The sequence below is a fragment of the Eublepharis macularius genome, chromosome 2 (genome assembly GCF_028583425.1).
Source record: "Eublepharis macularius isolate TG4126 chromosome 2, MPM_Emac_v1.0, whole genome shotgun sequence".
In the NCBI taxonomy this organism is placed as follows: Eukaryota; Metazoa; Chordata; class Lepidosauria; order Squamata; family Eublepharidae; genus Eublepharis; species Eublepharis macularius.
The window spans coordinates 186,231,344-186,257,000 of NC_072791.1; the positions used below are offsets into that span (position 1 = coordinate 186,231,344).

General features: G+C 39.5%; 1 protein-coding gene across 1 annotated transcript; it reads right to left on the reverse strand.

Moving 5' to 3' along the window:
- Positions 1-8,874: 8,874 nt before the first annotated feature.
- ARL5A (ADP ribosylation factor like GTPase 5A) lies at positions 8,875-24,411 on the reverse strand. Its single transcript, XM_054971821.1, has 6 exons — positions 23,915-24,411; positions 19,385-19,445; positions 14,643-14,790; positions 12,148-12,231; positions 10,226-10,377; positions 8,875-10,021 (listed from the first exon to the last, which is right to left on the reverse strand). The coding sequence occupies exons 1-6, from the start codon at positions 23,958-23,960 to the stop codon at positions 9,973-9,975; spliced, it is 540 nt and encodes a 179-aa protein (XP_054827796.1). The 5' UTR covers positions 23,961-24,411; the 3' UTR covers positions 8,875-9,972.
- Between the last annotated feature and the right edge of the window lie 1,246 nt (positions 24,412-25,657).

Consider the following 25,657-nt stretch of genomic DNA (forward strand, 5'->3'; position numbering starts at 1 on the left):
TGCCTTCACCAATGGAATCAGAAACCCAGGGAATCTGCTGAGGCATGCATTGGGTGGGTACATGAGAAAGTAGATGCTTGTAAGTTTGGAAGCTGTAAGAATGGCTGCCAGGACAGTCTATTAGTGGGCATTTTAGATAAAGGTTTTCCCCTGAGACGGAGGATGGAAAGGAAATTCACTTTGGAAGGGGCAGTACTGGTGATAAAAATTCACAAGTTATTAAGGGCCAAGTGCATGGACCTTGAAAAGCATTCAGGAAGTTGCCAGTAGACCCTTTCTCCCCTTCCAACACCCCAAGGCATGGCTGCAGCCAGCACTAGATATATGGTCTACAGAATATGCAGAGAAGAGAATGTCCAGGCAAGAAACAGGAAATGTAACAACTGCATGTTATATTCAAGGAGTGAGAGAGGTTATAAAACAAGGTCACACCAATTACCAGGTTTTTGGAGGGACTGATTATGTTTGGACAGCTCTACCAACTGTGGGGACACCACTGAAAATAAATAAGTTGCCTCTTACTGAAATTCAAAACGGGTATTGGAAATGATGTATAATTCAAGAGCCCGCCTACAAACATTTTTATGACCCATACTGTCTCCCAACAGACATCTGCAACTATCACCATTCCTGGAAAGCACAATCTTAATTATGCAGGTATTTTCTAGCTAGCCCCCAATACAGAGGTTTAGACTATTACATGCCCCATGATCAGACTAAAATTTTTTTGAGCCATGATATCCCATCACAATGGATTTGGCACACCATCTAGAAGAAGCTTCTGTGAAGCCTCACAACAAAATAGGGACTTCAAAGACCTCATGTACTAATAAGGCTCAAGCAATGGACACTACCTTAAGCTATTCACACAGCCAGTCCTACTACTGCCCAAGGCAAAAGGTTAACTTATAGAAATGTTCGATGTAGGGTTAGAGAAGGTGTATGCTGATGGTGTGTCAAGAAACTAGCCTATTCCAAGCCAGTTCCCCACCTGTTCAAATTGTTGGGGATATTTGTTTAGTTGCAACAAAGCTGAGCAATGAAAAAAGTGTTGGATCACATGCGGTGCAACTCTCCAAGCCAGTGTTCTACAACAGATAAAACTTGCTTTTATTGAAACTGATTCACATTCGCTGACATTTGTGTAGCAGCAGAAGAAAAACACAAACCTAAACATTATTCACTATTAAAAGTGGCCAGTTAATTCGTCTGCACGAGTGGCAGTATGGATGTGCCTCTTGCAAACTTGCACAGGAGACCGCTGCAGAACTGTCTTGCTTCTTGCAAGACCAGGAGACAAAAGAAAAGCACAGAAAGAGGAGTCAGATAGAAAGTTCCAGATCAGACAGAGAAGCATTACACAAATACACAATCTGCTTCTAATGTAAAAGGGGGAAATAGCACAGTGTCCAGGCAGACTGAGTCACTTCTATCCCAACACCAAAGTCATTCCACACTATTTCATAGGATTCCCCAATCCAAAGGAGTCACTTCGCATAGATCACAGTTCACAGAAAGCAGGAAAGATTCATTTCATTAGCAAGACTCTGCTTGTATTCTTTGGGATTTAACCCACCATCTGCAATTGCAGCATTGTGGATTATTTGGTCATATTATTTTACCTAATTGGATTGATAGGCATTTAGATTATAACAGGTTGTCCACTAAAATACAGTAATTTCCTGACAGTTTTATGACTATCTCCGTCTGCAATCCCCATCTCCAAACTAACATTATTTAATGCTGCAGGGTTCTCTTGAAATTTCAATAAAATAAATCTTTTGATCTCAGAAGATACCACTGCAGCGTGGCAAGTGCCTTGTTTATACACTACCATAGGTATTAGTAGTGAGGACAAGGGCAGCCTCCCACACAAATTTACAGTGCAATCCTATGCAGTTACTCCAGTCTATGCCTATTGAAGCCACTGGATTTAGACTGAAGTAACTGCACAGGATTGCACTGGTAGTTGCAAATTGTCATTCTCATAAAGCAACTTGTCTTTGCTCCAAGTGCCCGCACCTCACCCCAAGCTGGTCTGGCATTTGAACATATGAACACACATTCATGGACACATGGTCTTCTACCACCATAGATTAGATGCTCAGTGCAATGAGCCACCACCAATCCTATGGCCAATCTAATCCTTACTAATTTTTGCCCAAATGAATATCCAATATATTTTTTTCAATTGCAACATGTTTGCATAACTTTTTAGATGAAGCAATGACTTTGAATTTACCAAAGCAGTTGTTGTTTGTCTTCTGTTCCTGTCATGATCTGGCTGTGCCAGGAAGGCCTAGCAAGGCCTCAGAAGCCTGTTAGCAGTGGGAGTAGGCCTACCTACAATTCCCAGGAGCCCCTGGGCCGTTTTGGTGCCCTTTTTGGCCAATCAGAACACAGGGGGCTGGTGCTATATAAGTCTGGGAGGGGAAAAGCCACTGTTCTTTCTCCCAGGGAGCAGGCCAGAGGAGGTTTCTGCTAGGGGGAGAGGCCCTCATCCAGGTAGGGTGAAAAGACAGGCCTGGCAGACAGAGGGGCAGTGAGTTCAGTTGCACTAGGGCCTTTTGTTTATTTTCCTTTCACCCATCTGTTGTTGCTAATGTACCTTGCTTGTTTGTTTGTTATTAACTGACCTCCTCGTAAATAAATCCTTTTGTTTGTTGTTGTTCTGCTGGGTCCTCACGCCTGTTTATTGGCCAAGCTGTGGAGGTCAGAAGGGCTGGGAGGGTACTCTGGGCCTTCCCAAGGGACCCTAAATCCCAGAGTGGTGGCAGCGTAAGGTGGCTCACTCCACCCGAGGCATGACAGTTCCTCATTAAGAATTACAACATACAAATGATACGTTATTTGTTCTTTTATGCACTATCGTCCTTTACTATCTCTTGGATGTTAACTGAATTTTATGCATTTGTCAGAGTTAACAGTTAACCTTTCCAAATTTCCCCAATTACAGGTCTTTCCACACATTTGTATTTATGCACATTACATTTTTCATTTATCAAGCTGTCCTCGTTTTCCTTCAATATTACATTGTCTCAACATTCAAACTGCAACAACCCTTACCTGAGACAATGTGATTTACTATTAGATTTCGTTGCCTTGGCAAGAAGGCTACTTGGAATGTGGCTGTGCAACTGACATAGGTACCAATTGCATGCTGTTGTGCACTAAGCAATGACCAGCAGAACTTCAGCAACACAACTTCAAGAGCAGCTACCCAGAAAGCTTCAAAATAAGGAACACATTATAACACAGTGAGGGGGGAAGACATCTTAAAGAATTCTTTTAAAATGTTTATTAGAATATATTGTTCTTGCAATGTGTTAAAGTTGCTTTTTGCAGTTATGGAGCAACATTTTTAGTGGCAAAAATCAGTCTGGATAGTCCTTGGCCACTTTTAAGTCCACTGTTCCATGGAAGCTGTAATGTTTTGGTGCTCCTGCACTGCAGATATGTACATTTTAAAGTATATACATTTCTTACCTAAGAGGAGCCAAGAAGAAATGACATTGGCAGTATAGGATAAAACAACCAACAAATGCAACAGGTCTCCACCAGGCTCTGGCTACTTTGAGACAGCTCCTTCCCAGGTTCTGTTTTTAAGCTTATTTGTGGTAGAGGGTTCCTGGTCTGGCCTTAAAGCAACAGTACCCATATACTATCAATAAAGGGAAGATTATTACAGAAAACCATCCTCAACAAGGATGCCATTCCCGTATGTAAGCAAGTTACTTATACTTATTTTGCATTATTATATGTAGACTGGATAGTAGGTTAACACCAAAAGCTTGTACATTTCCAGTCTGCTCAGCAAAATCTGAAGCCTGTCTCCAAGCCTAAAAAGACTTCTGACAAAAGTAGCTTTTTTCCAACAGCAGAGTAGTCAGAGAGAAGCTTCTTCAACTGAAGAAAAGGCTTCAAACTTTATGGAGCAAAGTGGTAACAAACATGCCACTGAAATGTATTATGCAGAGACTAAAGTAATGCTTGGGAGCTTATACATAAAGGCATCTAAAACCATACTCTTTACTGGCACTTGATCAGTAGTACTGTTTTCAGTGGATGCAACATTATGTCACAGACAAGTAATTCTATGAAATGTTCGGGTACATCAAAGCCAATAACCACCACTTTATCTTTTAGCCTACTTTAGTGTTACACAATCTATTATTTATAGCAAAACTGTCATTCATAACACAAGGCAAGACAGCTGCTGAAATGGTTTATCACAAAAGGTTCCCATGCTCAGAATTGTTCAGCAGCGTCAACAGCAAGGCAGCTGCTGCATTACCTATTACACAGCAAGCAAGTTTTATTTTGTGAGCTCATCGCATTTACTAGGAAGTGTGACCTCTGGTTTAATCCTTAAACTCCAAAACTTTCAAACACCAGATTTTTTTTAAAAAAAAGAACTCTCCTGAACGGGCAACTATTTCAACAAACTGACCCCAATTTAACCAAAATCAGTTTCAGCCAGGATTCAAGTGCAACAGCACCTTAGAGACCAACAAGATTTTCAGACATAAGCTTTCAAGAGTCAAAGCTGCTCTAATCAGCTGCATTGTACCTTTACATCCTGACTCCTTTCTTTGCTTACACTCTGAAAATCTTGTTGGTCTCTAAGGAGCCACTGGACTCAAATCCTGCTGTTCTACTGCAGACCCACGGGTACCTCACTGAAACAGATAAAAGTCGTAACTAGATAGTACCAACTAATTGAAGCCCCACTGCTTTTACACATAACTATTATAACGAACTTTGACTGGCATCATGATCCTTATATCAGTGTCAGGCTCCTGCAATGTCATTCATCAGCTTTTTATAGTATTAAAACCAGAGGAATTTCCAAGCAAGTTTATCTTCAGAAACAACCGTGTATCAAAACAGATAATGAAGCATTAATTGCTTTCCAGCGTGCAGCCAGCCAGCTATATTTTGATAGTTGAGATATTCCTCATATCAGCAAAGGATTCCAGATAAATAACATTTGATTTATATACAGGACAACTTAACGCCCACTCAGAGCTGTTTATAGCGTGTTATTATTATCCCCACAACAATCATCCTGTGAGGTGGGTGGGGCTGAGAGAGCTTCCAAAGGCTGTGACTGACCCAAGGTCACCCAGCTGGCTTCAAGCGGAGGAGTGGGGAATCAAACCTGGTTCTCCAGATTAGAGTCACTCTTAACCACTACACCAAACTGGCTCTCCTGATCTAGTCAGGAGCCAGGAATCCCTAGCACATTTGAGGCTTGATAAACAACATTGTGGCTAAATGTGATTAAAAGTTTATCATGCCACGTAAAATCATCCAGCCTGTCAGGACTAACAGCAGGACCTCATGAGGTCTTTTCTAGCCCTGCTACCCAAGACCATATAAAAATTGAGATGTTATGCTCAGGAATAGATAAACATACAATGTATGGGGAAAGTCCTTTGCTGCCATATTTCAGTTCGAATAGTGCTATATTACTTTTGGAGGTCACCTCTCTGGAGCACTGTAAACTGCATCTGAAATAGCATTTAGTCAATTCAAGTATTCAGGAGCCATCGTATATTTGCGTATTCTTTTCTCAGGTTGCTTAACACAGCTATTTCTCCTATGATTCATCACCCACAAGTGGACTTTAACACAGCCAGGAAGTTAGTTTTACATATCCAAACATCTTATTGTGTCAGCATATTCTAACATTGTTTTCCTCACACACCTTTTTCCAAGCAAGGAAAGTCAGGTAACCTAGATAGCAGGCCTGTATAACTTGTGACCCATCAGTCCCAAAACCTGCTTGCTTTACATCATTCCCCACAAACCAGTTTACTATGCATTGACACCCTCCCCATTTTTGTAGCACCACCAAGGCAGCAATGAACAGAGGTTTAGTGAGCCCTTAGCAAGCCAAAATACCTGGTTGGTTAACTGCATTACAGTTGACTTGGTGGTTAACAATTTTGTAGATCAGCTTCACAGGGCAAGTTAAACATCGTTTAGAGACGAAAACAGCAGAGTCATACAATATATTTGTAATAATCTGTTTATTTACATATGTACATGACAGGCATTATCTGGGCACAAAAGGAAGCATGCAAACAGGACTAGTTTTTTAAAAAGTTTTAACTGGTCAACTCCAATGCCAGTTCTGTACCAGCCAAATCCACAGAGGGCAGAGAAATATTATCAGTGGCCTGAACATGTAATCCTTACATCTCAAGAATATCAGCTGACATGATCAAAGAGCAGAAAATCTCACAGGTGCTCTGCTCCTCCCTTTACACTGTTATGCTGCTATGTATGTTGCTGGTTGTGTTTTGTTTTCAGTTTCATTTTTCAGTTATTTGTGTTACTAGAATTTCAGCAATTTTTTCTTGCATGTTTATATTTTGAAATCTTCTTTTCAACTATTCTTGCTTACTCTGCAGATCAATTATATGCACTTACTTCGCAGGTTGACTTGAATATTCCCAGGCACTGCAAAGATCAGTTGCCCCTTAGGCAAAAATGTATTGACCACCATTCTAGTACCATCCCCTACTGAGTGAGTGGATCTCTTCAGTCTGCACAATAAAGCAGCATCCGTGTAACATTATAGATACTATACAAACATATGCTCACACAAATGATGGTGTACGTTTTTCCTTACATATACATAGAAAATGCTCATCTGGAAAGCAGCCCTTATTATTGTGAATAACTTTCGCTGTAGAGAAAATGCTAGAATGACACCCTATATCCTCCAGCTAAGTTACAAGGGAATGGCAGTAACATTGGCTTGAAATTCATCATGAGATGTACATGGTTTTGTCAAAGCCTGTTTTGGACAAAAATACACACAAACTTGAAAAGGGCTTCTGCTTCTAATACAACTCCAAAGAACTGCTTCACACCCTTAGCCCAAAATAAGAGTGACTACATGGAAGTTCTATGTTAAGCTGTCTCCTAATGCCTCCCATGGCGTTGTTGACTGGCATAAGTGTCTGCCCATTGCTGCCTCCTTCCAATCTGTAGAACAGATGAAGCTGTGGGAGACTCCCTTCCCATCTGTCATCAGTGCTGAAGGTCAGTCAGTCAGTCAATCAAAGTGGGTTTTTTTTTTTTGTGGGAAGAACATGTTTGTGCACCCTTGCTCATGAGTAACTTACTTCTCTGAAGTTCTTCAGGAATCATCAAGCAACCTGAAGATTTATGCTGCTGTTATTACTCAACTTCTTGAGAAGCTGAGAAAGAATTCTAAGAAAATCCACTCATTTTTAAACTATAGAAGGTTATTAAGATGGAAAACATCTTGTTCAAGATTTTACATGTTACTTTCATACAGATACTAGTTATGGAACTATGGCACACTTAAAATATAGGGATTTAATCTGTTAATATGGACACACTCCAAAGGGCAATGCATTTTTAGTTGAATCTTGTATTCACTGTAGCCTGTAACACACCGCATTTTGTTGTTTCAAGAATGCTTGGGTTTTGTTTTCTACTAGTAGAGGGCATCTAGCCAGGGGCAAAAAATTGCAACTAGCCCCAATGGCATAACATTTGTTTCCCTCTGCATCAAACAGTAGCCTTCTGGGCTACAAGAAAAACTGATTTTCAAGTTTTGCATTATGCCACGAGAGTAAACTTTTTTTTAAAAAAGAAGCCCAAACTCCAGTGGTCTAGCAAACTCACCCCATACAAGCCCGAGTAGCAATTTGGATTTCAGTTTCTGAACTCAAACAGCTCTTCCTTGAATGCTATTCAGGCATATATCACTATTATTACCACTGATAATGGGTATGCATTTGATAAAAATGTACACAATTTAAAATGCAGTTGATACAGTAGAAACCAGAATATTGATAACTATACAAGCCCAGGTTTGTTTACCTATCAGATTCCAAGGTTGAAGAAAACTATTAATATAAAATATGTTCTAATTTTAAAACACTTCCACCCAATATAGGTGAAAGATTGCCAACACTTCCACCCAATATAGGTGAAAGACTGCCAACATGCCATAGTTCCATATCATGCTTCTTTTCACTGATAAGTGAATTGTACTGAATGGTCTATTTAAAAACAACCATTTTACTGAGTCATCAGAAAGGCCTTTCAATTCCCCATGGATATTCATTTCTACATAACCTAAAAAACCAATAAGGATTGCAGGCACAACATTCTGAACTCAAACACTGGCTGGTATCAAAGAGGAGCTACTTGTGGAGCAGGCCTTGCAAAGCATGGCTTCCATTTCCCCATTCTTTCCAACAACCTGAGCCTGCTCCCCTCCCCCTTTGTTCCAGAGGGTCTGTATGCCCTGAGGAACAGCATGTATGGCAAAATGGGGGAATCTGCAGTGGAAGGAGGAACTGGTGGAAATTAACAATCTCTCCTCCAGAAACTGAAGTATCCCTTAGTATTTGGAAATACATGATTAGCTACAAACCACAACTGCAAAACTACTCTTGTTCAATAGCATCTTAAAGAGTAACACGGCTGCCCACCTAAAACTACTCTTGTTCTGCCTCATGAAAAAAATCACAATCCTTTAGCACACGTGGCATTTCTGCCTCCATCCCCTGTTCTACAGCACCTCTTCAGTTCAACACCTTTGCCTTACACTTTCTGCAGCATGAAGTTTGAAAAATATTTATTCACATTGATAAATAAGGTGGGGGGCATGTTGATTTGGATTAAGGCAATCTTTCCTGAAATTCCCTGTGTACATCAGAGAGCTGGAACTTCTTTTCCAGTAAAAGCAGACAGCAGAAAGCAACACACAGCTGAAACCAGCAAAAACTATTTGTGCTATAAGAAGGGAATCTCCAGTTAAAGGAGTTCTCTGGATTCCGGCTGTTACCTCCAACGAAGCAGCAAGAACTTGACAATTCTGGATTGTTATAAATGTACACATTTATTTCCCCCAGAGAATGCTTAATGTAAAGTTACTAATTAGACTACTTCTTTGGGGTAGAGAAAAAAGCTTGAAAACATCATGTCTTTGTGTAAATGCAAAACTGTTGTATTACTTATGCCAAATTTTCAATCAGCACAATGAAGAAATCAACTTTTTTAATGCTTTTTTAAAGAGGTCCCTTTAAATTTTATTTGCTTGGTACACTTAAATGCCAGAATTAAGCATTAAATCTCATCCTGTTTCTGGTCTGATCATTCCTAGCTGCAAATGCTTGTAAATAGAAAGAAAATAGAAATAATTACCAAGAATTTTACCACCACCACTGACACAATAGTAGAATGGAAATTATTACAATACACAAATGAAGTGCCAGCAATATCCTTCTGGGTACCATTTTTCACAGCCAGGATCACAAACTCGAGAGTACTTTTGATTGAGACCAATAATATTGTTTTGTTGAATTCAACAGGACTTGAGTGACTTGAATCCACAGACTTCAATCCACGCAGTTTAACCAGGATGCAGATGGTGTCAAGAGTGAGGAGAGAGTCAGTGGTACTTACCATTTCTCTGTACAGATTCCTATCGACATTAACATGAGGTATAATACAAAATGTACAGTACACATTCAGGAAAATATTTCTGCTTCTGTAACACATATGAGTAAGTATCAATACTGTAGAGTCAATACCTGTGCCACTGATTTTCTTTACTGATTACTGGAATAAAGTCAACATTTCCCACTGAGTTAGACTGGAATAATAAAATGTAAAAGTTAAAATACCCTCCCCCTTTCATTCTCATCATACACACATTATTTACTAAACAGTCTCAAGTGATTTCACTTTAAAAAAGAATCAGCTGCAGCATCTGGACTCCAGAGGAAGCTTCTGGGAAGCCATGCTTGAACTTTAAAATTTTTTCCTCCTCAGTGGAGGTGGCCTTAGTGTGTTAAGTAGCAAATAAAGATGAAATCAGTTTTGATTTATAAATAGGTGCGAGCCATTAATTCACATCTGTCAAGATAACCAAAGATACAGCGTTTTTTTCTGTATAATGTCTGTACAGAGTAAAAATCATCTGATCTTAAGTCTTGACATCATCCATTCAAGTCCTTGGCACAATCTGGAAATGAAACACAGAGAAAATTATTTTTCTTGTATTATCTGTGAGCAATTTGAGACACTGGCCATTTAAGTTTCACTCATATTGATCACACTGTTATCAATGGGAACATACGAATGTTAAGTAGTCTTGCAAAATTGCTTATTGATTAATTACACACACAAGATCTTTTCAGAAACATATACATAAACCAAGATTTCTTACCCTTCTCCAGTAAGAGCACAACATGCCTGGATATGCCACTGGTGATCTTTAATTGAAGTTAGCTTCAGAAACTGGGAAATTTCAGCTACTGTCATGCAGTCTTTAACATCCTGTTTGTTAGCGAAGATAAGTAATCCTGCTTTCTTCAAATCCTAGAGAAGGAGGAAAAGACTCAGTTATGGAACAATTTTTTTTAATTGCTTCCATTTCTGAATAGGCTTAGTGGGGCGCAGGAGTTTAAACACTTACCAGCAAGATAAAATATTACATATATTATATACACCCCCATTTCAGAGACCTGGTATCAGATCAATCCAGTAAATAAGACAATCTTCCAGCAGTTCTAAAAAAAGTTTTGGATTCAGCTGAGTATCAAGGTAAAGGAACACCATAGCTATGATACAGCTATGATACAGCATCTAATGCTTGGATCCCCTAGGAGGTTTCTGTGTAGTCCTTGCTGTCTACTTGTCCTAAGTGAAAGCAATGGCAACCACACTATCTTTTCTGTGTTTGCAAGACATAGTGGCAAAGTATTTCCCCAATCCAATTTCAAGACCAAACTAAAATTAAATGAGAGGAACCATCTGTTCATGTTCTATTGCACTGCTTCATATGCAGAATTATATAGTTAAATATTATATGAAAGCCCTATGTGCTTCTGCAAGCAGAACTGTGCTGAATACATTTTCCTTTCCCCTTATGCATTAGTAGATCCAGCCCCCGTTCCTTTTTACATGGTTCATCGATAATACTGTAGAGAGGACACTCTCTGATCACAGGAGAGGACATGAAGTCTACATCAGGTGGGGCATCAACTACTAAGTGATTTTTAGGACAAAACTGGAACCTAGATTTTTCCCTGAGAAAATAATGGATATATACCCTGTTTATATTCACTAATGTAATATTAAATATAAATTGATCATTAAAAAACAAACCCAACTTTTCCTCTCAATAGTTTTAATTAATGATACTATCTCAATTCTTGCTGAAGTAATTAATGATTCTTTATGAAGCACTTACTCCTCTCAACAGAGAACCAGCAAACAAAGAAGAATCAGAGCTGGGCAAGCTATTTGCATAAACCAAAAGTGAGATTTTGATGGTTATATGCGATACTATCCATTTTATTATCAGACATAATGGGTCAAAACATCAATGGACTGAGTATCAGTGTAAACTAGAAGCCTAGTTAGTGCTCCAGAAGATAAACTTACATCCTATTTACAATGAAAATATACCACATAAGCTGCTTTAGTTTAGCTGGTACAGACAAATTCTTCAAAAATGTGAAGGCCAAAAAAGAAGTCAGTCTTCCAATATGTATAGACAAATTGTAAACAGGCCACCCTGCTGCTCTTTTGTCTGCATCTAACAGCTGCCATTTACAAAACTACTTAAGAATATTTCTACAGTTATGCCAGTTTTACACGCATGGCACCAGGAAGGTTATAAATCTGAGGATCTTTTGAGGCTCTCAGGTAAGGAGTTGGAGGAAGAGGTGAGAGGTATTTACAGCCCCAGGGGCTTTTATATGCTCTCAAATCTCCTCAGATCCCAGAAAGTAATCTCACAATCCAGAGATCACTGAAAGGGAAATATAAATGAGACTCAAAGAGTACTGGGAGGGCTGTGGCTCAGTGGTAGAACATCAGCGAGGCATGCAAAAGGTCCCAGGTTCAATCCTTACCACCTCCTGGTAAAAGGATCAGGAAGTAGATGATCTAAAAGACCTCTACTAAGGCTATGGAGAGCTGCTGCCAGTCTGAGTAGGCACTATTGACAATGATGGACTACAGGTGATTCAGTAGAAGGCAGCTTCATGTGTTCCACATACAACTTTAGTACCTAGGCAGAGGTGTTAAAATATTCCTCACTACCTTGCTAAAAATTATCAAAAATTATCAACAAATACTCACCTCATGTGCTAACATTTTGTAAAGTTCTTCTTTTGTTACAGAAACTCTCTCTCTGTCTGTGCTATCCACAACAACTATTACAAACTGAAAATAAAAAACAGTAAATTAGTTCCAATATATCCTGCACCATTTAGGAAGAAAGTCTATCCTGCCCCCCCACACACACACACCTTACACATACACCATCCAAAAGGCTCCATTATAAATACTGCATAACTGGACCAAAAACACAATTTAAATTATCATTACTTCAACAAAATCAATGATTTTAAATTCTAGATAAATTTATTATTTAAAAGGAAGCTTCACAGTTTTAAATGATTTACAGATGTGAATACAGGCCTGAAGCTTGTGGTCCCTTGGTTTCATAGGAGATGGCCATCACCAGTTCCCCAGATGTAAGAGGAGTCTGCTTCATTAGGTTAATGTAAAAAAAGACCAGACCTCTTTGCTGGCCACATGACACTCTCATGTGATCTTTAACCGTATCAGTCTAGAGATCCCTAACAGCTCATACAGGAGAGTTTTAGTTCTGTTTTTATGGAGAGACTATTTTAATCTAGCCCCAACACAGTGTAACCTACAATACAAACATAGGTAACTGATTTTGAAATATGCTAGCAAAGACCAAGATTTGCTTACAGTTATCCACTATGAGTCAAGGATTTTTTTTTCATTGAAGGACATTAGTCAGTGGTTTTGTATGCTATAACCTTGTAGCCATTGCAAGTTTGTAATCTCATTTATCCACTGAACAAAATCTTGTTGTGCTTATGACAGCAGTGTCCAGCCACTGTCTTGTCATTTACAGCTCATTTCTAACAGAGATGTTAAACCTGTGCCTGAGCTATACCATACTTAATGCAGATATAGGACAAAATAACCAAACTCTTCATACAGGGGCCAGGATTTGAGCCTAGCCTCCTCCTTGGCATGTATATACAACCAATTTTTGATATAGAAGAATGTTTCTGTATGTAAGCCTCCTAGATACTACTTTATCACCCTGGTGAAAGCTAGACTACAGCATCTCTTAAAGCCCACTTTTTCTTTATAAAACAACAAGAATCAACTTTAACAAAACACTCTTCAACCGGATCCTTCTCTTTCATTCGATAATGAATGCATGTTGTAGAGAAAAGAATTGGTTCACTTCCATGACATGCAGTATACTCTGGATGCCAGACAACGGTATGAAGACTAAATTAATTTCAGTGAATGTTACATACCTTAGGTAAAAGGACAAAAATCCTAGATAATTTGCTAAAGTATGATTACAAGCATACATTTCAATATATGATGAGATTACACCTGCCATTATTTGGCTTTCCTGAAAGTTTCAGACAACCAGAAGAGGGAATAACAAAAACCACACAACCCGAGAAACAGGAAAAACTGATTTAATTAAAATAACCACAGCTCGGTGATTTGCATTTAAACTTCTCAGAAGAAAAAAAAGACACAAAACTTTACAGAAGTACTGTGACTAGAAGGTGAGGGAGATACACAGAATTCTCTAGTAAGGCTCAAAGCTCAGCCACACAGACTAGCACCACAAAGGACAATCAGCACTGAAGGAATTATTGTGTATGGAAACCCTTTACTTTTCTACTCTTTGTTGGTCTACTGTTAATTCAGGCTGACCTTCAAACTCAAATGTGTTCCTTGAAGTGGTAGCCAGTGTGGAATAACAACTGAGGGGGATGAAACAGTACCTCAAGGAACCTTTGATCGTAACAGGCCCAGCAAGGTCTTGGTTCACAATAGGATCCAATCACCCACCCAGAACATTACCATACATCCTCTCTTCATCATCTACCCACACTGAAGGTCTTTAATTATCAATGCTGTAATACCAGGGAGTTGTGTATGTGTTTGAGTACACACCCACGCATGCTTAGATAAGGCCTCAAGAGACCCTAGGCATTGTAAAGGACACCTGCCTCATCAACCCACAAAGCACAATCCTGCACCCAAACTCATCACACGTCATTTTTTTCATAGAGCTTATGCACAGTAGTATATATAAGCCCACATTCTTCTGGTGACACAACAGATGCCATCTCACTTCCCTTCTATATATCTTACCTCGTTAGAACCTTATCTGAATTACTTTGAAATGTGTATTTTTAAATTGTGTCAGTAAAGCAGAAGAGAATCCTGAATTTTAGACAAGCTACCTAAGGTGAACAATCAAAGTATTTATAAACTGTCATTAGATTTTTCTAATACTGAATGCACTGCTTATAAAACAGGCATATATTATAAAATGAAAAAGACAGTGATAATATGCAACACAGTGTGAGTGGATAGGCATGAACAACCGTTTAAGCATTTTTCAGTCCCATTAACTTCATTGGGAAAAATTATATACTTTCTCTCCTCCCCTGTAAAATCAACAGATGAAATCCTAATCCTGGCCGGCTAGCACACTGCATTATGATATGGTATTACAGACAACAATAAAATATATCAAAGAGAAAATAAGTTCCTACTTCAGTGTTTGTATAGTATGTATTCCATGAAGATCGAAGAGACTCTTGGCCTCCAATATCCCACATGAGAAAGCGCGTATTATTAACCACTATCTCCTCCACATTGCTTCCGATAGTTGGGGATGTATGCACCACTTCATTCATAGAACTGCGAAGACAGACATAAAAATAAAAGAGAAGCATTCTTTCCCTTACTTTGTATCCATTCCTTGTCAGTCTGTTGTACCAAAAATAAGAGCAAAAGTCTACAGGATACTTAAAAGACTAAGAGTCCATTTCATCAGGTACAATGCAGTAAACTTCCTATGCATCTGATGGTGCACTCTTGTTAAACTTTAAAGAAGCCATGAAGCTCCTGTTTATTTCTAGACACTATAAATATTAATGCAAATATTCAATATTAATATAATATTAATATTATAATATAATGTTATATTATAATAATGATATAATGATATAATATTATATTAATATTAATGCAAGTATTTAAAAAGAGATGTCAACCAACTCAGTTCAAATAAATTTATGAAATCTGCATATTTTCAAAACTTCAGTATTTTATGAAGCATCTCCTTCGTGAGATACCTTACAATTGAACAAAAGGTATGGTATATTGTTGGAAAGAAATGCCATCCTTAATATTTTCTTTTGGTTCTAATGTGCATGGATTCAAAATTAAACATTTTAATTTAGAACTTGGAAACACTTTGGAGGATCAGCTAGGAATTCAATGCACATAATTTTAGAATAAAATCCACCTGCAACTCAAATTCAACCAGTAGGAGATTGACCCCCCCAACACCCAATAAGCTTCTGTTGACTTGTTTCTCTGGTACTTGTTGGCTTTTATTGATTAACGACATTCTGATTCTTTGCTGTTGATTACTCCTGATGATTTTTGCTGGCTGCTTTAATGATGATTGTAAGTAAGTAGCATTAAAAGCTTTCGGCTGAGAGTTTGTCAGAATGAGTTCCATACTTTAAACTCATAGTTATACCTCTTTCTACTTCCTGTGCACAGTGTTAGGGCAGTGCTCGACAAATCCCAGGTACCAGGTCATCATGGTACCTAGAATTTTTATTGCACAGCCTGGTATTTTATTGTAGTGTCTCTCAACTATGTGCAGTGGAAGTATGAAGAGTTGGATCCAATCAGTTTTTCTACTGGTGAAAAAGGGAGGAAGCAGGTCCCCTCTGACTACCAAAAGTGCTATGCTTGGGATCATGAGACCTACATGGACAAAAGTTATGTGGAATAGGAGCTGTAATAAGGAGAGGAACTGGCACAGATTGAGCAAAAAAGCTGGCCAGGTCCAATCAATTGTCTTCATTTTAAAAAGCTGTAAAAGGCAAGAATTATTTTCTTTAAATGTTATTTAGTTTATTTATCACTTTGCATCAGAATGTTTTGTTATATGACATAAAAATAAATGTGCATTAACTTCTTGCCATTGCCTTTTTGTACATAAACTGAACTTTTACACCAATGATACACAGTGGCTCAAGTAGGGCTGCCAGCTCCAAGTTGGGAAATTCCTGGAGATCTGGGGGGGTGAAACCTGGAGAAAGTGGGGTTTGGGGAGGGAAAGGACCTTGGCATGGCATAATTCCATAGAGTCCACCCCCAAAAGCAGCCATTTTCTCCAGGTGAACTGATCTCTGTGGCCTGGAGACCAGTTGTAATTCGGGAGATCTCCAGCCACTACCTGGAGGCTGGCAACCCTAGGCTCAAGAGCCCAATGGAGGTCTTTGACACACCAGCTATGGCTCTGCTGAGCACAATTTGCCAATGTAGCTCCTACCCCATATTTCAGGAAAGTGGGCAAGGCCCTTGCCCAATGGGACTTCTGGTTGGAAAGTATTCCTGCATTGAAACAGCCACTGCCAGAAGAACAGCTAAGCAGTGGGCCTCCATGAAGTCTCTGCCTCATGCTAAAGATAAAAGCAAGTACGGCTCTTCCAGGTGATAACTGCAACTTTGGCTCTCTGTGAGCTGCTAGTGATTACCAGTTTTACACCTTTCAGTGGTGGCAGATGAATTCATTTCTTAATCAGTTACCTTTTATACTGGCTCCATATTCAATTAAATGGAGCTTTCGAAAACAATAATAGGACTATGGAAAAAAGGGGAGAAGTTAGGCTAGGGTTAAATGTTAGTTTTTTTGCTTTGGTGATGACAGCTAGAGTTACCCCTATATTTATTTATATAACAGTTGTGTCATAGCTTTAATAAATTTATATGAAACTGTGAAGAGTTTCAAGATTAGATTGGGTGGTAATAATACCATAGGATTAAATTTTGGGGTAATAATCCATTAATATAAAATTCTGAAGGCTGAAAAAAATTGGGCTGTTCCTAGAGCCACAAAAATTTGTCAAGGCTTGTGTTAGCATAGTGAGAAATAATTTTTCATGTGCAGCTTTACAAAAATGTTGGGAAGATTACTTAGTCTTAATGTGAATAATACCGGTGAAGTTCGTAAACTGCCAGTACTTGTCAAGGTGAAGCTTGCAAAGTTTCAGTTACTAAATGAGAAGCATCTTTTATCAGTGAAAATATTGATCAAGGCCAAATTACAACTGAACAATCCATTAAAGGGAAAGTGTGACTTTTGGCATGCATGGATCCGGAAAGGCTGTTGAAAGCTTATTTGTGAAAGTGACTGGGAAGTCTTAAACTCATGTGTATTTGCAAAATAGTTTCTTTTTAGGCTGGAGGAAGGCTTCAACCCGGCTGAGCAGCATGGTAGGAATCAACTTACTATATCTATGCTGTTTGCTTCTGTATTATTGGATATTTCAACAACAGGTCTGTTTTGTTGGTGAACTAAAATGTTATTTCAAAGAAATATATGTAAAACTATAAAACCTGAGTTACATAATTAATCACAGTTCCATTCTAGCTTTCTTTTGCTATGTCATGTTTCTACATTCAGGGAGAAATTTCTTTTTTAACAATATTCAAAGCATTTGAATTATGCTATCCCACACTTACAGTATGAGGTAGTACAGTCCAGCACAAGTTGCATCACATTATTTACTGGTAAGTTGGCTCTGGGTAATGCATACGCAACGACCCTTTAATGTAGGCTATCATCATCACCTTTATTTTCCACAGTCCACTAGATATTTGGGGCTGGACTTTTTAGTACCTCACTAACTCAGATTTTATCCAAGATTCTAGGAGTCAGTAAGGTATCACCTTAGTATGTGGCATGTTTTACTTCTACTGTTTAGTTTCAACTTGAGTATTTTTCTAATCCTTTTTTATCTATTCAGCACAAGTCTTTTTCACTATTGTACATTGAATATCATTAGCTTGTAATATACCCAAATCCTCTTTAGAATTTCCATATAATTTAAGGTCATCCATATATAATAAATGAGATATTTTTCCTGCTCCCTTAAATATTTCTTATAAGCATCGTATTTTGTTCAGTATCACTGTTAGCAGTATCATGGCAATGACAAACAATAAATATTGAAATAATCCACATTTGATAATGATACATCCTATTTCCACTCCATTTGCTGTTAATATTGTGCATCATTTTCTTATTGTTGCTGACAAGAACTTTAACATTTCTGCTGATTCTGAATGTGGCATTTGACTCTGCCATGAATGTGGCAGAATCAAACATTACTACTAGTCCTCCAATGGTCCTACCAATGGTCAAATGATCAGAAACAGTGCTATAAAGAGGGCATGACTTAGATGAGATTTGACCTGGGACCTTCTAGCTCTTAATCACTGCCTCACAACTGCTCTCCAACAGTGTAACAAACCAGCAGCTGTATTCCTAAGGTGAACAGAACTCTGAAAGATAGTTTCTAGTGTAGTGAAAGATCAAATTGGGTGTATGAGATGGAGAGAGCGCGCACGCAAGAGAACAAGCAAGCGCAAGAGTGAGAGAGGCATACACTATGCCTTTAAAACACATGGGTACTTGAATATACATTTCAAGAACAATGAGATAGCCATGAAGCATTTACATAGCACTGCGTCTTCTCAGACTGAGAGAATCTGCACATCAGATTTAAGGCAGTTGTTGCTCAAGGCTCTTGCGGACCTGCTAAAGCCAGGAAAGGCAGTGGTTACAGAGGAGCAAGGCTCTTTCTGGCCACAAAATGTCACTCCCGCTTCTGCCAGTTTTTAAAGGTCACTTGAGATAGCAATAAGTTACCAGGTCACATTACAAAGCAAGTAGGAGCTACCTGTAAGTAAGGATATATCCAAAATCATATCAGCATAATGAAAAAAGCAAACAGTGATGTGTTTTCCGAGGGAAAGTATTCAAAAGTATATAGCAGGTATTATAAACTAACACAACCACATTTACAGTTATTTTTCACTGTATCCTTTGACCTCTACAGGACCACATTATAGCTCAAAAGTGGGTACTGCACCTCAAAAGAAAAAGAAAAGTTTCTATAGTGTTGAAATAGGTACAAAAAAGATCAACGAAAAGACTACTGAGAGAATTAGAGAGAAAATGTTTTCTATATGAAGCAGTGGAAATTTGGGTTTTGGAGAGGCAGGAGAAGTATAAATTTCTATCACTGACTTGATAGCGGATCAAATAATTTGGATGATAGGGACAAACATCAGGAGGCAGACATAACTTGGACACTTTTGATAGAGGAACAGAGAGGTCTGGCGGGCTGAAGCAAAAACAGACTGAAATGCATCTAATTCAGCATTCTAAGACAGCAGTTTGGGTCACATGTTACCTCATACTTACAACTGATAAAGTATGGTTGTTTTTCCTGCATTATCAAGGCCAACAATGATCACTTTGTGCTCTGGAAGGGAAAAAGCCAAGAGGAGACAGTTATACACATGGTAATGTCACAGACCTTTGTAACTTGATGTCAACTTTTTCAGGTTTACCATTTTAGTCACGACACATTTATTTTCCCCAACAAAGATGAACAATTATTTTACCAGCTGAGTCTTATAAATGCTCTTCTCTCTGCCCTTAAATGGCAAAGCCAAAGAGTTTGCTTTAGTATATTCAAAAGGCACATCCACAGAATTGAGTTCTTCCAAGTTCCAAACAGAAAGTCTACCAAAGTAGGAATTACACAAGGAAAAACCAGCTAAGAAGTATATCTTCTTCTGAAGCTGGCTGATAGTTTACCTTTGTCTGATATGTAAAATTAATAAAAAATTTAAACTTTTAGGTGAGGCCATTGTCTCTTCTCATAATATCCATACTTGAACTAAGGCACTAAACTATCAAAGTAAGCTTGATATGCTTTATGAACAGCTGCAGCAATACTCTGACCACAACACTATCTTTATTTTCCTTACATTTGTTTAAAATCTGATTACACTATAAATGAACTATTCATCATCCTGACAGTGAATTTGACCTATATTATGTCTTTCTCCACATCAGTGCTTTTAAATATTTACATATTCTCTAGCTGATACTGCAATGATTCATTCAGTCATGTGGACAAGGGCTTTGAAACCAATTAACTTCAGACTCATCTCATGACTACACATACTTGACAACACTGATTTAAATCTATTTTGCATTGTAATGTATAGTATTAATACTGTGTAGACTGGACTGCTCAGTTCTCCAGTCATGAAGGCAGTCACACTCTTTTTGGGAAAGTAGCATGAGAGATTTTGCAGTATTTTTACTGGATCTAAGCACTGTTTTAAAAAGTCTCTGTGCTTTAAAGCTTATCTTTTATGTGCATCACAGGTATTCTTATTGTTTTTTCATCTGCATATTTTAATTACATAAAATGATCTTTCAAACAGAAGCCAAAGAACCCCACAAGAGCTTATGCTCACAATTCTCATGCTAATAGCAGTGGGACTTAAGCTGTGTGGAAAGTGTGCTGGATTGCAGCCAATGTTTATTTTAACCTTATAAACACACTGTGTTAAGAGGAGGGGGATGATGGGGTGCCCAAAGAAGGGGTTTTGAAAAGTCTTTATTAACATATAGCCCACAGGATATACTGTTATTTTAATAAGCTGCGCAACTGCATGCTACTTTTACAGTGACTCTATATAACAGTATACTCAATATGCTTTTGTTCCAGGTCTTATATTGACCAGATTGTGAATGCTAGCAAATTTACAGCAAGACAAAAAAAGTGAGGTCTTAAATGTCTGTGCTCATTGATGTGCAGCTAGAGCAAGTTATTTATTATTGCAGGATACTTTAAAGGATTTAGATCAGTAGACCAATCAGCTAAATTTTATATAGTTGAATCACTGGAGACAAAATTTAATTGATGGAGTTGAGTGAGAGGCATACATTTATTTTTTAAATTATTTTGGCTTCAAAGTATTAATGCAGTAGTTTTCAACTCTATATGTTCAGGGAACCTTTTCCACAGAGACTTATCTGCTGAGGAACCCCTGCGTGTTTCCCACAGAGCACATAGACTTTGTAGATAATTTTGGCAATATGTTTTAAGACACACCAAAATCCTAAAATGCAACTTAGCATAGGAGACCCCCAGGAACAAGATTATGGATGACACTTTAGGCTGTTGCAAGAGGAGGGAGGCAAGGAAGTTGACCTCCATAAGCAGAAATCCTTCTTTCTGCAAAAAAAGGGGATCTAAACCAGAGTTTGCAATTCCCAGCTGAAGAAAACACACCTGTGAGAAGCAGAGTAACTGTTCCACTGGCCTGAAAACATGAACTAACAATCACACACCCACTCATATTAAATTTATTGATACAAAAAGAAGATGAATAGAATATGGAACTAGAGTCATCATCCTAATCAAGACCATGAATTGGTCAAAAAGGACCTTATGCACAATCCTTTGAAGATGTCCTAGGTTTCTGACATCACTGACTTCTAAGATGAAGACTACATTATGCCACTGGTAATGAAGAAAACGTTATTACATAATGTGTTAAGTTGTAAAAAAAATCCTGGAACCTACATATCAGATGAATTAAACATTTTGTATCTAAACTCTGCGTTATCCGTAGCCACCACAAACAGATTTGGTGGGCAAAATCCTGAACTCAAAAATCCTACAAACATTAACAGTACAATGAAAAGTCACAACCTTACTTTGAATCTCGAATTGCTATGTACACCTTTGTTCCACCAATACAGTATCTATAATATAACTATCAAAAGTTAACAAAAAACAAAGACTCTTTTGTAAGAAGAATTAGACAGCTACGTATTTTGCTATACTCATAGTACTTATTACACATCCTACTGGAAATGTGAATATAATGCAAGGGCATAAGAAACAGTAGCTACAATTGTTTCAAATTACTCGCTATATCATGAGGGAAGGAAATAATAGTTCATATGATGGCCTAGGTAGCTGTATCAATCATTCAACTCTTCAGATGCAAGATCTAAATCTCTGAACATCTAAGCCTGACATTTTATGGATGCCCAAAAAGAATAATCACTATAAAAATGAACACACCGTTCTAATAAAATGTGTGTTTGTTTATAACTACTAAGAGATGGCTCGCCGATGATGAACTGATCTAGCATTAATATAGTTTTCGGACTGTAAGAGCAGTACATTGATTTTATACATCTATGAAACTAAACCGGAAAATATATTATTTGGTTTGCATACTGGGTGCAAGTTTACTTCCCACCCCCATTTTCTGCACATGACATTACACATGCATACAATTTTCAAAGCTGGAGGATGGCTGGTGACTAGAGTTTGCTCTCTATGTGTCTAGGTCACAACCACTTAAATAGAAGCTTTACTGCTTTAGCACAAGATAATATACTATTCCTGCACCAGTACACAGATAAAATGGAACTCCTACCTGCCTAAATTCTCCACACCAGTATCAGCTCAGCTCCCATTACAGATTTTTTCCATTATTGATAAGGCAGAAACAAGAGAGCTACATTTTCTGCTCTCAAACCTGGTTTCAAGTGGCACCTGCTCTGACAGTAGAGCTCAAACAGCACAGAGCAAGTTACAGGCCCCCATCTGAGTGCACAAAAAAACTGAAAACAGACTTGAAAGATATCAACTTCCACAGCCTCTACCAACATATCACTGTCTGGAACTGTCCTTCAGCCAATTCTTCTGGCCAAAGCACTTCCACATTCTCTAACACTCTTTAATAACCAATGAGATTCTGCATGTAGTAACCAGTGAAATATCTAAGTTGGAAGAACACTGCATAGCCAAGAGAAAAATTAATGGCTTGTATCTGGCCTACATCTCCATGGATGCAAGGGGGAGGGTTGATGTCCCCACATGGGCTGTGGTATTATGGGCTGCTGTGGGAAGGGGAGGATGGGCAAAAATCGCACTGTGGAAAACTAGATCCAATTCGCTTTTTAAAAAAGATATCAATACAAATACTGTAAACTTTTCAGTTCTAGAGCAATACTCAACCCACTTTTCCAAAGCACACTTTTCACTCAAATATATTAGCTGACTGCAGTTTCCCACCACACACCCACTAGTCTCTCTAAATTACTAGCACTTGGGCCCACTGACTGTCAATCTTGTCACTTTCTTTCCTCGACCACACATATTCTCACCTCAGACACACACAGAGAGGTCTGTTCTTTTGGTTGCTTGCCCAGAGCCATATAGGAGTTATCCCATCACACCCCAACAGCTCCAACCTACAGATCACAACACTTAGTACACCTCACTTAGTAAGTGTTGACATATGTTACCACAGTTCAGTTCTTGTTAGAACAGCCCGGTAAGACAGACCAATAGTCTTAACCCCACATTGCAGGTGACAAAAGGCTGAAACTGGTAGTGACCTGCCCAAGTTTATCTAGCCAGTTTGCAGCACAGTAAGAGGCCCTCACTACAAGCATCTTCTCAACCCCACACATTTATTTACTTCATTTATACTCTATTTTCCTCCCCAATGGGGACCCAAATTGGCTTACAATACTCTCCCCTGCTGCACAACAGTCCTGTGAGGTTGGTTAGGCTGAGTGTGTGTAACTGGTCTAAGGTCACTCAGTAAGCTTTGAGCCTGGTTCTCCCAGATTCTAGTCTGACACTCTAACCACTACACAACGCTTGTATTCGAAACAAAGTTAACAAGGAAAGGGACACAATGAACACCCGAGAGCTACTAAGCCGATCCTAAACTTGACGACGTGGAAGCAAGTCCCAGAAAGTGAAACCGGGGCTGCAGTCTGGCCCTTCCTTGCCTACAGAACCGCAGAACACCTGAGCTCATGCCAGGCATCCTAGCCAGCCCCCCTTCCTAGAGGGCAGGTATTTGGAAAGCCTGCCACCCTCTTCCCCTCCACGCTCACCCTGGTGGTTGAACAGCCTCCATATCCGGGTGAAGAGGATTCCCATGCTCAGGCGGCAGAAGCCGAGGCTGCCTGCGGGCAGCTCCACGTTCTCCCCGGCCTCAGTCTCGGTGTGCTCCCGCCCGGGCTTAGCCCAGGGCGGCTCAATCTCGGGCCCAGCCCGGCGCCAGAGCCCAGCGACGAGGACGGTGAAGACACTGGAGAGCTGCGGGCGAGGAGAGAGGCAGGCCGCGTACCCCAGAGGCGACGGCGGCAGCCGCTGCAGCTATCGTCGTTGTCACCAGCAACGCTGCCGCACCCCCCTGGCTGCTCCTCACGGACATTGCCGCCACCGCCGGCCTACCGCCACCTTTTTTAAGCCCCCCTCCCCCCTCTCTGGGTAACGCTTCGCTTTTCCAGGCCTCAGCACTTTTCAAAAAAGCCAAGGAGCGGTGGAAGAAGGGGAAATGAACCCCGCCGGACACCGTCCGAAAGAGATCCAGAATGCGCGCGCACCCCTGTCTCCACCGCCACCTCTACAACAGCAATTTCCAATCCACGCCAAGCAAGCGAAGCACAGTGGGCGGGGCCTACAGGCAAAAAGACCCCCCCCCGGTCCCCCGTGGTTAGAATGGCAGGCTGATTAGCATGCCATGGTTCCGCCCCCTTCGCCTCGGCGTTACCCTGCTCAGCCGCCTAGCAGAGGGGAGGTGGTCACGTGCTTCAAGCATCAGTCGTTGGTCCCTCCCGCTTGCGTTTTGGAGTTTGTGAGGCGAAGTGTCCCCTAAAGTGAGGGGAGGGTGACGGGATTTGGCTGATATCTAATAGTTCTTGTGAGATATCTGCGTTAGGTTTTGAAAGCGGAGTAATGATGGTGAACGACTGTCTGGAGAGACAGGGGTTTCCTTAGGAGGGGGCGGGGGTTGAAAAGAGGGAAGTCTGTCCGGAAACCGCTTTCGGTAGTTTCCAGGCGGCTGTGCGTTTCGCTGCCGTAAACAAATCCTGAGCGAAAGAGCAGCTACCCTGTTAGTCCGTAGTAGACAACACACTTACGTGGCACCTGAAAGACTTAAAAATATCTTTGTAAACGATGGAAGCTTATTCTGGCATAAAATGTTAGTCTCTGAAGCGTCTTGAGTTTATTTTTATTTTTCTAGGCTTACACTCACGCATATATATGTGTTTGCTGCACCCATGTTCTGCTCACCTCATTTTGAGAGGCATTTTTGCTAGAAGGATGGCTATAAGGAAAGTTTAATCGTTTACTTAAGGGTTGCACTGGTCATTTTTTGTGCTTATTTAGCGTTTTTTAAAGAACTATAAACACTTTAACAGCCGTCTGAAGGGATTTTTTGTTTAAGAAAGGAAAATTCTTAGCATATTAATAAGCATTTGAGTAGGGGAAAGATACCTCCTACAAGCTCAGGGCTACTGTGGTATCCTTAGATTGAGGAAGACTACGGAAGCGTACAGAGTTTGCCAGTGAAGAAGTGGTCCTATGCTAACTTGCTGTCTGACTAAACAAACAGAATAACAATTTAACTCTTTCATGACTTAATGTAGGATACTTGCTAAAATCCCAATAACCCTTCTCAAGTGTCAGAAGCTGAAGTCATGAAGGTGCATCTTCTTGCATAGCTGTTCAAACTTTTCCTTCTCAAGTGGTTTGATGAGGGTGTGTTCAAATAGGTAAATTGGTTTAAGTTTATCTGTGCCAAAGTCTTTAAGTAGATGGGTAATCACTTCAAGCTCACTGCAGGCTTG